The sequence below is a fragment of the Zootermopsis nevadensis genome, unplaced genomic scaffold (assembly GCF_977971745.1).
Source record: "Zootermopsis nevadensis isolate Lab colony 2312 unplaced genomic scaffold, Znev_1.0 Znev_ptg000002l, whole genome shotgun sequence".
Taxonomy (NCBI): Eukaryota; Metazoa; Arthropoda; class Insecta; order Blattodea; family Termopsidae; genus Zootermopsis; species Zootermopsis nevadensis.
Window position 1 is genome coordinate 23,517,245 of NW_028259134.1, and position 14,004 is coordinate 23,531,248.

At 37.7% G+C, this 14,004-nt stretch overlaps 1 protein-coding gene across 1 annotated transcript; it reads left to right on the top strand.

The window, feature by feature from the left end:
- Positions 1-1,183: 1,183 nt before the first annotated feature.
- On the top strand, positions 1,184-13,882 carry LOC110835640 (uncharacterized). Its single transcript, XM_022076070.2, has 6 exons — positions 1,184-1,352; positions 1,829-4,567; positions 4,859-5,026; positions 6,712-10,453; positions 10,978-11,918; positions 12,903-13,882. The coding sequence occupies exons 2-6, from the start codon at positions 1,832-1,834 to the stop codon at positions 13,074-13,076; spliced, it is 7,761 nt and encodes a 2,586-aa protein (XP_021931762.2). The 5' UTR covers positions 1,184-1,352; positions 1,829-1,831; the 3' UTR covers positions 13,077-13,882.
- The last annotated feature ends 122 nt before the right edge of the window (positions 13,883-14,004 follow it).

The window sequence follows — 14,004 nt, forward strand, 5'->3', positions numbered from 1 at the left end:
TCTAATAACTGTGGAATGCAAACAAGCACTTATCTTACAGGACATAGTAACATGCCTTTAAGTATGAGGGTCACTTGAAATACACCTTTGTGCACGAGATATGATTAGGCACAAATCCACTCAACAAAGTCCCGTGATGACACTGTTTTAAATAGATACTTAACTGTCAGAATTTAGCACATACAAGACCAGCTGACCAGTAAGCTAAATTAAAAGCTTTGCAAAATGGAATTAAATTTTCTAAGTTCCAACATGTCCAAGGAGTGTCAACCCTCATGTACAGCATCCATCAGAAATGGAAATGAAGCTGTAATGTGTATACAACTTAGTGTCATGCTGGTTTTAATGTGTAGGACAAAAAGTTTGTCACCATGGAGTGATTTTACAATATTGTTTGATTTAAAATTTGGTAGAGTGCTACTTTTTGATTGCACTAATTAATTACCGCAATACACTTGATACAGTATGAATAACAAGAGAATACATTATAAGAAGACATTAGTTGATATAATCATATTAATAGTTTTTATTCTTACCAATAAATTTAGCAAACATATTAACTTTCATTTCTGTCATGTTGATGTAATGAAATGTGATCAACCTATTATAACATATCTGTGTATCATTGAATGTAATTACATTCCAATTTTCTGACAAATATTTTATAACCACGTGATAATGTTCTTTTAAAGCTAAAGCATGTATTGGTTCTTGCTTTCATGCCAGTAGTGTTCATGGACTAATTACTAATTTATAATTTATACACAACAGGATGCAATGCTTAAAAACAAAACATTCAAACGGCACTATAACGAATGACTGTTTCAGAGTGACTTTAAATAAAAAAAAAATCTAAATGTGCACAGTAAAATGTGTGGGCTCCTTTGTCAACATAACCTCAAATGTCATGGGTCAGTAGTTTAGTAAACTAGGCTATTAAGTAATATTCGCAACTTGCCTTCTAAATGGACTTGTAAAATGAGTACAGAAATTTATATCTGTTTTCTCATAACATTTTTTTAATGTAAGGGCTCTTTTCGATAAAACCTGGAATAATTCCTTACTTCTATAATTACGTATATTTCTTGTACAATGTTGGCAACGACATAATAATGTTGCAACCTACGTTTTGAAGTCGGTACCAACTCTGCAAATCGATAAGAAAAAATCCTACATCTCGTAATGCATGCCCAGGTTTCATTCATATACTGAAGATGCGAGGTTAAAACCACCGCCATTGTGTAAAGGTTATTGAGGAGTGCTTATAGATGTTTGTTGAGGTCCTGGGATTAATGATTTGCATTGCCTAAGTCACTTTTGAAATGGCACTGCCTACATTGTAAAAGTAGACCGTAAGTGTTTTCTTTCTTTTGTTGCATAACACTTTCAGATTAGTTTAGATACAAGGCGGGAATGTAACTAAGTGTGAAGACAAATGTCACAAAGTTTCAAGACGAGAAAAGAAACCTGTGACGTAAAGAAGATATCACTAAGCAGTACCTTTTCCCTTCGTATGACAGTTTTCACAGGAGATGTGTGTGGGAGATTGTCTGTGATAGCTGGATAATAATGTTTTTCGTGTTGAGGCAGTTAGCACCTCTGAAATGTCAGTCAGTTTCTATGAGACTACGCAGTGCAACATCGCAAAATGAGCATCTTCACTGCATGTTTACTTGTTCTTATGATTGAACATTTGACGTTTTTTTTATTAATTTATTTATTATAACACACATGAAGTTTGGCCTTTGTATTATAGTGTGCATGCGCGCATGTATGTTACATTCTTGTAATCATTATTGGCTAACAGTGAAATTTTTTGCACTTACAGAATATGACATGTAGAAATATGCCACAATATGTGAAGAAGGACTTAAAGTGTCAGAATGATGTCAAGCAAGATATTCCTGAAGAAAGTGACGATTCCGCAGAAGAATTTCACATTGATGAGGAAATTGATAGCTATTTGAATCAGTTGGAAGCAATTCCTATTGAACTGTTTGAAGAAAACTGTGGTGACAGTTCTGATGGTAATATTGGACTTCATAATGTTCTTACAGAAACATCAAAAACTGCAAGCAGAAATGCACCCGAGTGTCCAGGTTCTGCGCCTCTTGCCTCCACTGAAAACACTGAGTCTGAATCTGCTGCAAGTACCAGTAATGTTACTGCGAAGATTGTCTTTCATGTCTCACAGCAGAAGAGGCAAGAGGAAGAAAATGAGCCGTCTGTTGCAGCTGTTAATAACAGACAGGCAGTTTCGGGTTCAGGTTCAGAAGAGGATTTATCTGGTGCAGTCTGTAGACAGCTAGTATCAGGAACTTCACAGAAAACAGCTGATAGAGGGACAGACAAATATCCGAACAGTAAAGAAGGAATGTCGAAAGAAGAATCACTCTCATCTTTTATAAATCTGAACAGAAATGTTAGTTTGGAGAAATCATCTGGAAAATCCACACATGTGAAAGGAATGAGAAGATCACCTAAAAGTAAAAAGAAGAAGAGGAGACAAGAAAGGGACGGAGAAAATTATAGTAACAGATTAATTTCAGTTAGTAGTACAAATATTGTAACTGTGCAGGGTTCAAATCCTTCATCACCAGCACTACATGGTCTGACAACAGGTATCGCTTCCTTTTTAGGAGCCAGCCTAAGGTCCAAAGTAGATTCATTAGATGTGCTTAAAGGAGAACGTGGTGACAGTGAAGAGGATGACAGAAATAGTGTCTCTCTAGACAATATCAAAACAGACTGTAGTTTTCTGAAATACGGGAATAATTCGTGTTCTTCGTCATCTTCCTTGTCTGGGAGGGAAACAGTTATTTTGCCTTTCACGGATCCCAGACTGCCTCATATGAAGCGAGAATTACAGCTTGCTTCTTTGAAAATTGGTGACTTAGCACATGCTTCATCATCAGAAAGGTCACCCCCGTCTTCAGCGGCTTGTGTGATTTCAAAACATAAACTGTCACACCTTCCCATTTCTAAACCTGTTGATACAGGCGGTGAAATTGTAGGTAAAGATTATCCTCCATTGCTCAAATGTCCGTCAGGCTCCAGTGAAATATGCTCAGAAACAGGTACAGGTAACGGTGAAAGTGATGTTTTATTGACGCCGGAACGAAGTAGACATTTGAAGAAATCAAAGTCAAAGGATGAGAATTCCCACACAGTTTATCAACATCCAACAAGACAATCTCATTCTAGCTTACGTTCTACCAGGAAAAGGTTACGATTGAAATCTAGTCAGTGCAGGAGTGAACACAAGGTTTTACAGTCAAAAGTAACAGTAAGAAGAAGAATGTCGTGTTCCAGGACACCATCAACCTGCAGTTCTTGTAGTGCGGGTGCATCTGAATTATCATTGCACAGACGGAAATCATTGACACCTTCTCCACTAAGATACTCAAGTTCAAAATCCTCTCATGTAAGGTCTTGTGAATCCCAAGTTTCACCCCGTTTGGATACCACAGGCCAACAAACTGAAGAACCAAGAACACTAACGGACTGTAGATCAGATTCCTCAATGAAAGCAGGGACTAAATTAAGTAATCCAGAATCTCAGATTCCTGGGTCAGACCCAGAAATAATTTCTTTACCTTATTCTCCTATAAGCAGTAAGTCTGTGTCAGTATCACCTAAACGAAGCACAGATTATAGAGACTTGTCACCTGTCAGTAGTGATGCATCGTATCCACGAGCAAGGACAAGATCTTGTTCAGGGAGGCTGAGAAAGACCTGGAAGTCACAATCAAGATCCCCATGTAGGTCCAGTAGAAGATACAGATCAATAACACCTTGGAGGAGAAGACGAAAATATCAGAGATCACAATCCAGATCTGCATCTCCACAAATGCGACGAACAAAGTCAAGAAGTCCAATGACATCAAGATCGAGATCTAGGTCTCCAGGAGGAACTAAACGTCATAAGTCGCAATCAAGATTTCCATGTAGGTCCAGTAGAAGATCCAGATCAATAACGCCTTGGAGGAGAAGACGAAAATATCAGAGATCACAATCCAGATCTGCATCTCCACAAATGCGACGAACAAAGTCAAGAAGTCCAATGACATCAAGATCGAGATCTAGGTCTCCAGGAGGAACTAAACGTTATAAGTCGCAATCAAGATTTCCATGTAGGTCCAGTAGAAGATCCAGATCAATAACGCCTTGGAGGAGAAGACGAAAATATCAGAGGTCACACTCCAGATCTGCATCTCCACAAATTCGACGAACAAAGTCAAGAAGTCCAATGAGAACAAGATTTAGGTCTCCAACTAAACATCATAAGTCAAAACCAAGGAGCAGAAAGTCCCGTTCTACAAGAGCAGATTCACAAAAACACAGAAGACGTTCTAGTTCAATGTCTATTAGTCCTCCGACTCCAACAAAGAAAAGGATGAGGCTGGAGGAGCAGACAAAAAGTAGATTGACTGCTTCAGTTGCAGCTTTGAATAGGATCCAGACTGCTGCCACAGCAGTGAGTGTCCCCCAAAATCATCACGCACCTGTTGCCACTACCAGGTGTACAATGCCTTCGGCTGCGTTGCCCCGTCAGCTGCCTGTACAGGTAGTCGCAATATTTCTAAGAATCGCACTGCAGTAGTAGCTTACGTGAGGCTGTGGCCATCTGTCTATTATTTTAGGTTGTTTTAGGAAGGTAGAGAGAAAAATCCTGAACTTTGATTGTGCAGCAAAAGCAACTATTTTATTTCTGACTATAAAATTGCACAGAGTAATGGATCTTTGTACTCCAAGGTTTATGAGGCCACTTTTAATACCGAAGTATGAAATATGCATAGTGTCATGTTGTATTCTTTATCCTGGTAAGTGTGTAAAATATTTGTTTCATTTGGAGCAGACTACTTGCGTACCAGCGCAAGGGAGCAGTGCCGCACTGGCTCACGACGCTTACCGCTCTCCTTCACATTGCGAGCGCATGACATCATCTGCTCTGCCCTACCCTACTCCAGCACGCCACGACAGTCAAACATATCAACAACAACGATATCAGTTTCTGTACCTTAAGGTAAAGTTAAATTTTGTTACAGAGAGTGTTTGCCATGTGTTTGTTTTGGACTTTTCTCGCTGCATTCAGCGTCATCTGCGAGTCCTGTACCTCAACTTACGCGTGCTCTTGTAACGTTACTCTCCGACTCAGTTACTGGTTAGAAGCAGACAAATTATATGAAGATTTTCCTGTGGTCATTTTGGAAGCTACTTCTTATCCATTGTGACTCTTAATCTGATTTTTAGTTTTAGTCAGGAATGAAAAGCCTTTTAAGAAAGTGTGTAGGGGGAGTGGAGGTGAAGCTCTGCACATTTATAAACCTGACACTTAAGATGGAAGTGTCTAGTCAAACTCATCCTATGTCCACTTCAGCCCCTCAGGGAAATAAACACTCCAGTAGAAATTGGATATGGGGGTGGGCAAGCCCCAAAGCTACTATACAAATTGGCAAAGAGAAACGTCCTGCCAATGCCAGGAGTAGGGCTCTGGATTTCAAACTTTTAACCAGTCGCATTATAGAGTTATCCTGGACCTGTCAAAATTACAGCTTGGATCTGTCCTTGAATCATGCAGTCTTCTTCCTGTGGCTCTACAAGCCAGTGTGGGTCTTGGACGCCTCCTTTCAAAGGTTTCTTAGTCTTAACTGTGCGTCGATAATCAGTGTGGCCATTTCAAGTCACGTAAATAATGTGAGTAATTGAAAATGCACTTTAGAGTTTAGTCTAAACTTAACAATGACAACAACAGCAACAACGTAACCTAAAGTTAAATGGAAATAATGCAGAAGTTACAAATGCAATAAAATTCTCATTTTCTTGACAAACCATTGCAGATCAGACCCATGTTTATTTGAAATTTTTAACTCAAAATGATCCCTAGAGGACGTAGTTTTGCCAGGGACAAACTGTATTTAATTATTATTTGCAGTCCACGGTTAAATGGCGTATGATGTTATAATTACAGGATTTTCATATTTGTTTTATTTTAATCTTATTTTATACTCACTGAATATATAAAATATATTTATGTTTGAAGAAAAATGTAAATGACTCTGTTTTTATGTACATGTGTGACAAAGTATGTTTTATCAGCTGTACCACTTCTGGTTGTTGGATAAGAACTGTATTTATTGCAGCATATATTTTGTGGTGAATGCAGTTTCATGTGGAGTGTTCTGTTGTCTGTTAATTGAGTTGTGTTGTTGCATACAGTACAAGTATATGAGAATTACATTTGATGGATTTAAAAATAATTGAAGTGGCAGATTATCAAGATCAGTGTTCATTGTGCTCGTAGAGGACCCACTGTACCTTAATACTGAACTATCATATTCAGATTTAATTTAAATATGCAACATTAACATTTAACATGTCTTTTGCATAAAAAAGGATGGCAAAGCAGTGAGAATCTATACTTTTGTGCACAGTAGTGAATGAGTTTCAGAATTACAGCATTGGGTTTAATCATCCATTTAGTAATTTTGCATTGATTTGTAGTTTTAGTAGTACAGTGATGGTGAAGATAAAATATTGGAAAGGGAACACACATGATGGTAGTGTTCCAGCACTGTACAGAATGTTAACTGGAAATCATAAAAGAACTAAAATTTAGCCTGACTCTGGACTTGTTAAGCTTGGTAGATTTGTTTATAATTTATGTAGTTCAGAACCACCAAACAAAAAACTTTTACTTCTTCATTGCAGGGAGAATACCAGAGAACTGAATCATCATATATAGCTTCAACATCAGTCGATCATATGTATGGAGCTTACAGTGGAATGAGTAGTTCCCACCAACAAGGGTATTACCACAATCCACAAACAAACTTTAGTCATTCTAAACTGTATTTTCCTTATCCACCACTGCCACCACCACCGCCACCGCCGCCGCCGCCGCCTCCACTACCTTCAAATATTGCATACCCTCCTATTGTAGATCAGCAAGTTTCCCCTCCACCTTTACCTGTCGAAGATTATCCCCCTCCACCACCCCCTCCTGAACGTGATTCTTCCTCAGAAGGACAATTGAGCTTCGGTCTTCCTATAGAAAATCATTTAAAACGAGCAGGGAAGGGCAATCAGTCTGCACTTCATACCAGACTTCAGGCAAACCTCGGGTATCTTCTTCCCGAGGTAAAAAGGAACGAGCCTGCCTCTGATGTCTTGAAAGCTCTTCACTCACCTGGAAGGGCGCAGGATCTGGCAGGATCCCTGTCATCTTCAGCATCACCACCTTCCTACAGTCCGTTTGCGCAGACTCCTATAAAAGAAGACATAGTGTCAGAAAAATCAACTCCAGAGTCTTTAAGCAAGCCAGATATGCTGGAAGGAAGAGCAGATATTGTAAAGAATTCTAGTCAACCCCAGGTTCCTGCAGCTGCTTCAGATAGTCATGAAGCTAGTTTGAAAATTTTGCCACCATCAGTCTTGGCAAGTAGATCTATTCATAAGGATACAAATTTTCTTTTGGGTGCGTTAAGCAACACAGGTTCACACAACAAAGACACGAGTAACAGATTTGTTTGCAAAGAAACTGATGAAATTAAAACAAAACAGATTATTTCCTCTACACTTTGTTCACATCCAAGATATAAACCTATAGTACTGAATCTTCTACCTATAAAGACTGTAAGTAATAATGCCCTTTTCCGGAGTAATGGGAGTGATGCGGAATTGTCATCGTCAAGACAGATGGAAGGCACGGAGCGTGAACTTCCATCATCATTTCAGCAGGGTAGTGTGAACGGATTTAAACAGCCTCCGTGTATTAATGCTGATGTTGATAAAGAGACAGTTAAACCTAGCAATACAGATAAGTCATTAAGTATACAAGTCACAAATTTCTGTGATAAGAAGGTTAAAATACTATCCGAAGATGATATTGATGAAAGTGATACCTCAGTGTCAAAATTATTAGGACAGTCTTTTACTTCTATTCAAAGTACTGAGTTGCCAGTTTTGTTAACAGCGAATATCAAGAATCAGTTGCGTGATGATAATGCGCCTTTATCTGGTCCTGTTGAGATTGTCAGAAAAATGGAGAACGTACTGACAGATTTATCAGTTCCTGATAGTACAGATTCAGATGCACCGAATTGTTCTGACACTTCATTATATAATGCTTTAATGGAGGAGAATGACTGCAGTGTGCGTGTGAAATCTGATGTTGGTGCAGTTCAAGACTGCAATGTCAGTGGAGTGGTTGGAGAACATGGAGAGTCTCCAGGTATGAAGAAGAGCATAGAACTAAGAGACGGTCGTTGTACACCTGATAAACGAAGGTCAGGAGAAGGCTGTTCGGATATTGCACATGAGAATATAGGAAAAATACCTTTGCCTTTAATTAGGAGTAAAAAAATAGCCTTGTCAGTTAAAAGTTCTAGTCTATTGCTGCAGGATGTTTGTCAAGAAATAGCAACTCAAGAAAGAAAGGCTGGAGAAAGATTTGTCATTGTTTGTGATGAGGGGAATGTAAATAAATCTGCACCTGTAACAGCAGCAGGGAATATGAAAGAGGAAGTACTCATTTCAGAAACAGGAAGTGAAAGGAAAAGTGTTTGTGGATTAGAGGAGTCAGGAAGGTCCACATCACTGCAAAATACGGCGGAATTCGATCATGAAGAAAAACACGAACAGTTGTCACTATTGGATAAAACAGAGAATAAAGAAATGGTGACAATTGTGTCTGAAATGGAAAACAAAGTCGTGGTTGAATTAATGGGCGAAGGGAAATCGGCTGCATTGTCCGCAGATGGTGGATGTGCATCTGGACACTTCGGTGATGCAGGAAGTACAGATTTTACACCAAATGTTTGTGGAGTTATTTGTAAATGTAATGTTTCAAAATTAGACAGTAAGGACACAGCTGGTGATTCTACTTCGTTGCCTGGAAGGGAATGTGCTCGACTAACAGCTCTGAAGATTAATACGGCAAGTGAAGAGGACGCACCAGTTGAACCAGAAATAAAGACTGGTGAATTATCTGCATCATTGCCTAAAATAAGTGGTAAGGAAATAATGTCTTCAATGGAAGACAGATCTGAAATAGAAGATAAACTTACGGCTGTGACAATGCTACTTTCACTTGAAGAAGGATGCAGAGAAATGACTGACAAAGAGATGAAATGGTATGTACTTCGCGAATCATCAGGATGTATAATAAATGAAATAGAACCCCCTCTCAGTACAGCAGACAAGTCTAGCACAACAGAGTTTGTAGAACTAGTGGACCGCAATACAGTTATCCCTGTTTCCAACTCTTTGTCATTAATTGCAACATCACAACCAAGAGATAATTCCTCAAGTGATGCTGAAATTTCTTCATTGCAAGAACAATTAGCCACTGTGTCACCTATACATTTTTTAGGACACCACATTTCACAGAATGATACATACTTCCCTGCTGAGGTTGAAACAAAACTTAAGTCTGATGAGGAAAACCCGTCAGTATCTTTATCGGAAGTAACGCATCATGTAGGACCTACTTCACCTTCTGGAAATAAGGAGAACTTGCCATTCATGAGTGTAAATACATCACTTCGTGAAAATCCAACACCATCAGGGTCAAATGTTGGTCCCTCGAAACCCCTGCCATTAAACAAAGGCACGGTAACACCGAATAACTTGCCAGTAGAAGATGCATTTCAGGAACAATATGAGGGAGAAACTGTGACGGCACCTTGGGAAGAAATTAATGGAGCTGAAACCAATAAATCAAACCTTTGTGATGAACAGGCAAGACTGTCCGAAGGCAGTGTAGAAACACTAGGACAGTCAGCGTCTGTAGATAAAGCATCAGAGTCGTCTCAGTGTAGAGACTCCCAGAACCGACTGCAAGGAACATCAAATGAATGTTGTACTTCAGATGTGGGAATAACCAAAGATATTAAAGCAGGTCATACAGAACCAATTGTTGAAAGTACTTCCAAATTAACTAAATTGCTGGCTACTACCTGTGGCATCAGACGAAGAAGAAGAAGAAGAAATGCAAATACCATCTATTGCAGAGTAACAGCTAAACGCAGATCTGTTCCAAAATCAACAAAAAAATCGATAATTTCTAAAAATACAGGTGTAATAGTGGAAGCTAAAGTCTCTGATGTACAAGACAGTGGCAGTAAAATACCAGAAGATTCTCCCACAAAATTTATCAAAAATTGTGATGGGACAGAAGCTTCATCAAAACATACGAAAGATTTAGACCTGCCAAAATCAGATCCTCAAGTTCTTGCATCTGCTACTGCTGTAGTTACAAACGTAAGATTAGAGGAAGGTCTGTCTAATAATATAACATCTGAATCAGTTTCTAAGAACGTCCTGAAATCAGCCATACCAGGTGAACCCCTTCTGCGTAGGTCTAAACGGGGAGCGTGCAAGAAAATAGAGAGCCATGTGTTTAGTGATAGCGTTCAGAAACTGTGTATGGAGGCATCTCCCTTGCTGAATGGTAAGTTGTTGATTTTGTTCTTACTCATTCCGTGTACAGAATGGAGTCGTCATTTGCTTTGCTGTTTTAGAGTGAGATGTCTCAAGTGTCCGTATCCTGGTCCAGTCTGTACCTTCTAGAAGCTGGAGGCTGTAAACTAATCATTCTGGTGATTTTTAAAAAAGTATCAGTTGACACATTTTTCAAAATTAGAATTTTTGAAAATGTTCCCACAACCAATGAATGAATACACATTCGTGATGGTCTTCTGGGTTAAGATGACATGTGAAAATGTAGATGGGTACCAATGTTTTTGGGGGATTTTTAGGAGATTAAAAGGAAATTAAATAATGTATTGTAATTAGTGATGTAATAATCTATGAAGTCCTCTGTTTTTAAAATTTCCGTCACTGGCATTCACTCGTTTTTTTTGTGGTATTGTCTTTCAAGTTCATCGTTTTTCTTAGTTTTAAGTAGAAGAAAAATTGTCCTACATGGAATGGCTGTTTGTGCACTGCTTTATACATAATCTATCTTGATTTCAGATCCTAAGCTGAAAATGCAGGCTGTTGTTAAGCTAAAGAGACATGAACTGGGTAAGGAGAATAACAGATCGTGCCATTCAAGACCAGAATTATCTGCTACAAGAGAAGACATTTCAACCAGTGAGAATTTATCGACAGTTCCAGAAATCTCCACATCCCAAATGTCTGAATGCTTCTCATTCATTAAAATGCTGTCTTCCTGCCATTCACCCTCAGGAGATAAGGCAACTGATCACGTTTCAGAACTGAATCCCCACAGTTTAATGGCAAAGTTTTGCACACACCATCAGCCTCATCTCCCCTGTCACAGCACATTTGAGAATACAAACCATTGTCCAGGAAGTCAGTCAGTAAAGAGCACTGTTCATTTGTCACATTCAACATGTGGGCCATTGTTTTTCTTACCACATCTCTGTGGCTGTCTCTCCAGTTGCCCATTATTACCGTTATCTGTTGATGATTCAGTCAATAGTGAAAAATGTCTTGAGTTTGATTCCAGTGAACAAAAAAAGGGAACTGAAGAATGTCGTAGTGTTGTTCGGTCGTCACACAAATCTCCGCTGCTTGTGAACGAGCAAGATATCGTTAATCTGGCAAAGCATCAACGTGAATTGTGGTCTTTGAGCAACAAGATTTGCAGGGATTGCTGGACAGGCGTTACAAGTACGTGCAATAAGGAAGGTTTAGTAAATGACGGTATGTCTTGTACATCTGAACAAGTGAAAGTAACAAGTGCAAATGAGTTACTGAAAGAAACTCCAGTGGATGATGACACTAATATAAATAGTGACAATGATGGGAAGGTTTTACAGCAGGTTGTGAAGCTGTTGACCACTCCAAAGCGAAGTATCACCACGCAAGTGGACTTGGTTGGTGACGTTCTACAAGGCTCAGAACACTTAGCGCCAGAAAACCAAGCAGAAAACATGTATGCTGATTTAGTGAGTGGTGTAAAAAGTATAATGTTGCGTCTATCAAAAAATTAAATTTATATCTTAATTACGTCATGTTTGTGTTTTATTGATACAATATTTTTATTTTCCGTCTATACACAAACTTAAAATAATGTTGTTTAAAATTATCTAAAATTATAACATTCTCAGTAGACACTGCATCATGTTACATTTTTTGTATTCGACGACATGTTTCAATGTGTATTACATCATCATCAGGTCTATCAATTTTAATATATTTTTTAAAAACTGTAGTACATTTTGCGTTGCGTTTATTGATTATTTTAATTTGTTTAATTTTAATTTTAAGTTTTTTCTCTTCCTTTTGGTTTGGAGGTTGTACTTGGATGTTTTATATCTGTAAAATTAATTTTTCAAGTCGTGATTTTGGATATTTGGATATATCGGACACACAGCACATCAATTACAACCCGGTATGTTTTACTACCTTTTAATACATTTTATTCTGATTCATTTATATTTTATTACGTTGTATTATGTATTAACTTTTTAAATTATTATATTTCCTATGTCAATATCCAAAATCACAACTTGAAAAATTAATTTTACAGATATAAAACATCCAAGTACAACCTCCAAACCAAAAGGAAGAGAAAAAACTTAAAATTAAACAAATTAAAATAATCAATAAACGCAACGCAAAATGTACTACAGTTTTTAAAAAATATATTAAAATTGATAGACCTGATGATGATGTAATACACATTGAAACATGTCGTCGAATACAAAAAATGTAACATGATGCAGTGTCTACTGAGAATGTTATAATTTTAAACAACATTATTTTAAGTTTGTGTATAGACGGAAAATAAAAATATTGTATCAAAAAATTAAAGTATTTCATGACGTCATTTGCTGATTGGAAAGCATTATTCAATGTGTTTCATTATCTCACACAGTATATATATTTGTAGTTTCTGCTGGTATAATATAACATGTGGCATTTTCCAGGTTGTAGCAGTGAGTGTCTGTCTGATAGAAGCTTGCCATCATCAGGGTGCCTTGATGATGGAAGCAGTAAGGACATCTGAAACGTTGGTAAACTTCTACCAGACTACATGGCACTACAACCCAGAAGACAGCCATCTTTGTGGTCACCACCATGAAAACCTGAAATCCTGCTAAATAAGATGTATTTTCAGTTCATTAATTGTTTTAAGTACCCCTCCATATCTCTCAAATTCAATCATCAAAGAAAGTTTCAGTAAATGCATATGAATACCATGTATGTAATAAGTTATATTTATTGATCATAAACATGTCTTTTCTGTGTAAGACTTGAGGTTCTCACAGCTCTGAGTATGAAGATATCCGTCTTCTGGGTTGTTGCGCTGTGTAGTCTGGTTGATGTTAACCAACGTTTCAGAGGTCATACTGCCTCCGTCATCAGGGCGATGATTCAGCGCAACAACCCAGAAGACGGATATCTTCATGTCTTTTCTGATTTGGGTCTTTTTATGCAAAGTGTGAACCTTTCCAGGAAATTTGTTGACAAGTGTCTATAGTAGGCAAGATCAGTTGATGGCGTTGGACTTTTGTTATGTATTTGTTTCACCATGTTTATGTTAAGATACAGTATTTTCATTCCACTGTTGGTTACAGCTTTCTTTTTGTTGCACAATACAACCATATGGCTGCATTTTTTGCCTTCTGCTGTTTATTTTTGTATGATTGATTTAGCAATCCTTTGTCAAGCTCTTAGATTATTATTTCAGTATTAAGTGTTGTTGTCAGATGATGAAAATGTCCTCCCCCATATTTTTTCTTTATTGAATAGACTCTATACCTATAAGACACTTCTAACTTATGTTGATTTTTTTGTTTGTACTCATATCAGTGATGTTCGTGTTAAATATAAAATAATTCTTTTGTGTGGCACAGATTTGCCTTTTGAATTATTTCTTTCATTAAAGTTTTATTGATTAACATTTTCCATGTGTCCAGATATTTTCTTTTAATTGTGAATTTGTCCTGATTGTTATTCTTATCATTCTTCCCTGTTCTGTAAAGGAGGGGTAATTAATAAATGACAATTGTGTGTTCACAAGCCTTG

Excerpts from the sequence above, each read along its gene's own strand:
- LOC110835640 (XM_022076070.2), top strand. The coding sequence starts at position 1,832 with ATGACATGTAGAAATATGCCACAATATGTGAAGAAGGACTTAAAGTGT. Across the intron at positions 5,027-6,711 it reads ATCAGTTTCTGTACCTTAAG|GGAGAATACCAGAGAACTGA; the intron begins GTAAAGTTAAAT and ends TCTTCATTGCAG. Across the intron at positions 11,919-12,902 it reads AAAACATGTATGCTGATTTA|GTTGTAGCAGTGAGTGTCTG; the intron begins GTGAGTGGTGTA and ends GGCATTTTCCAG.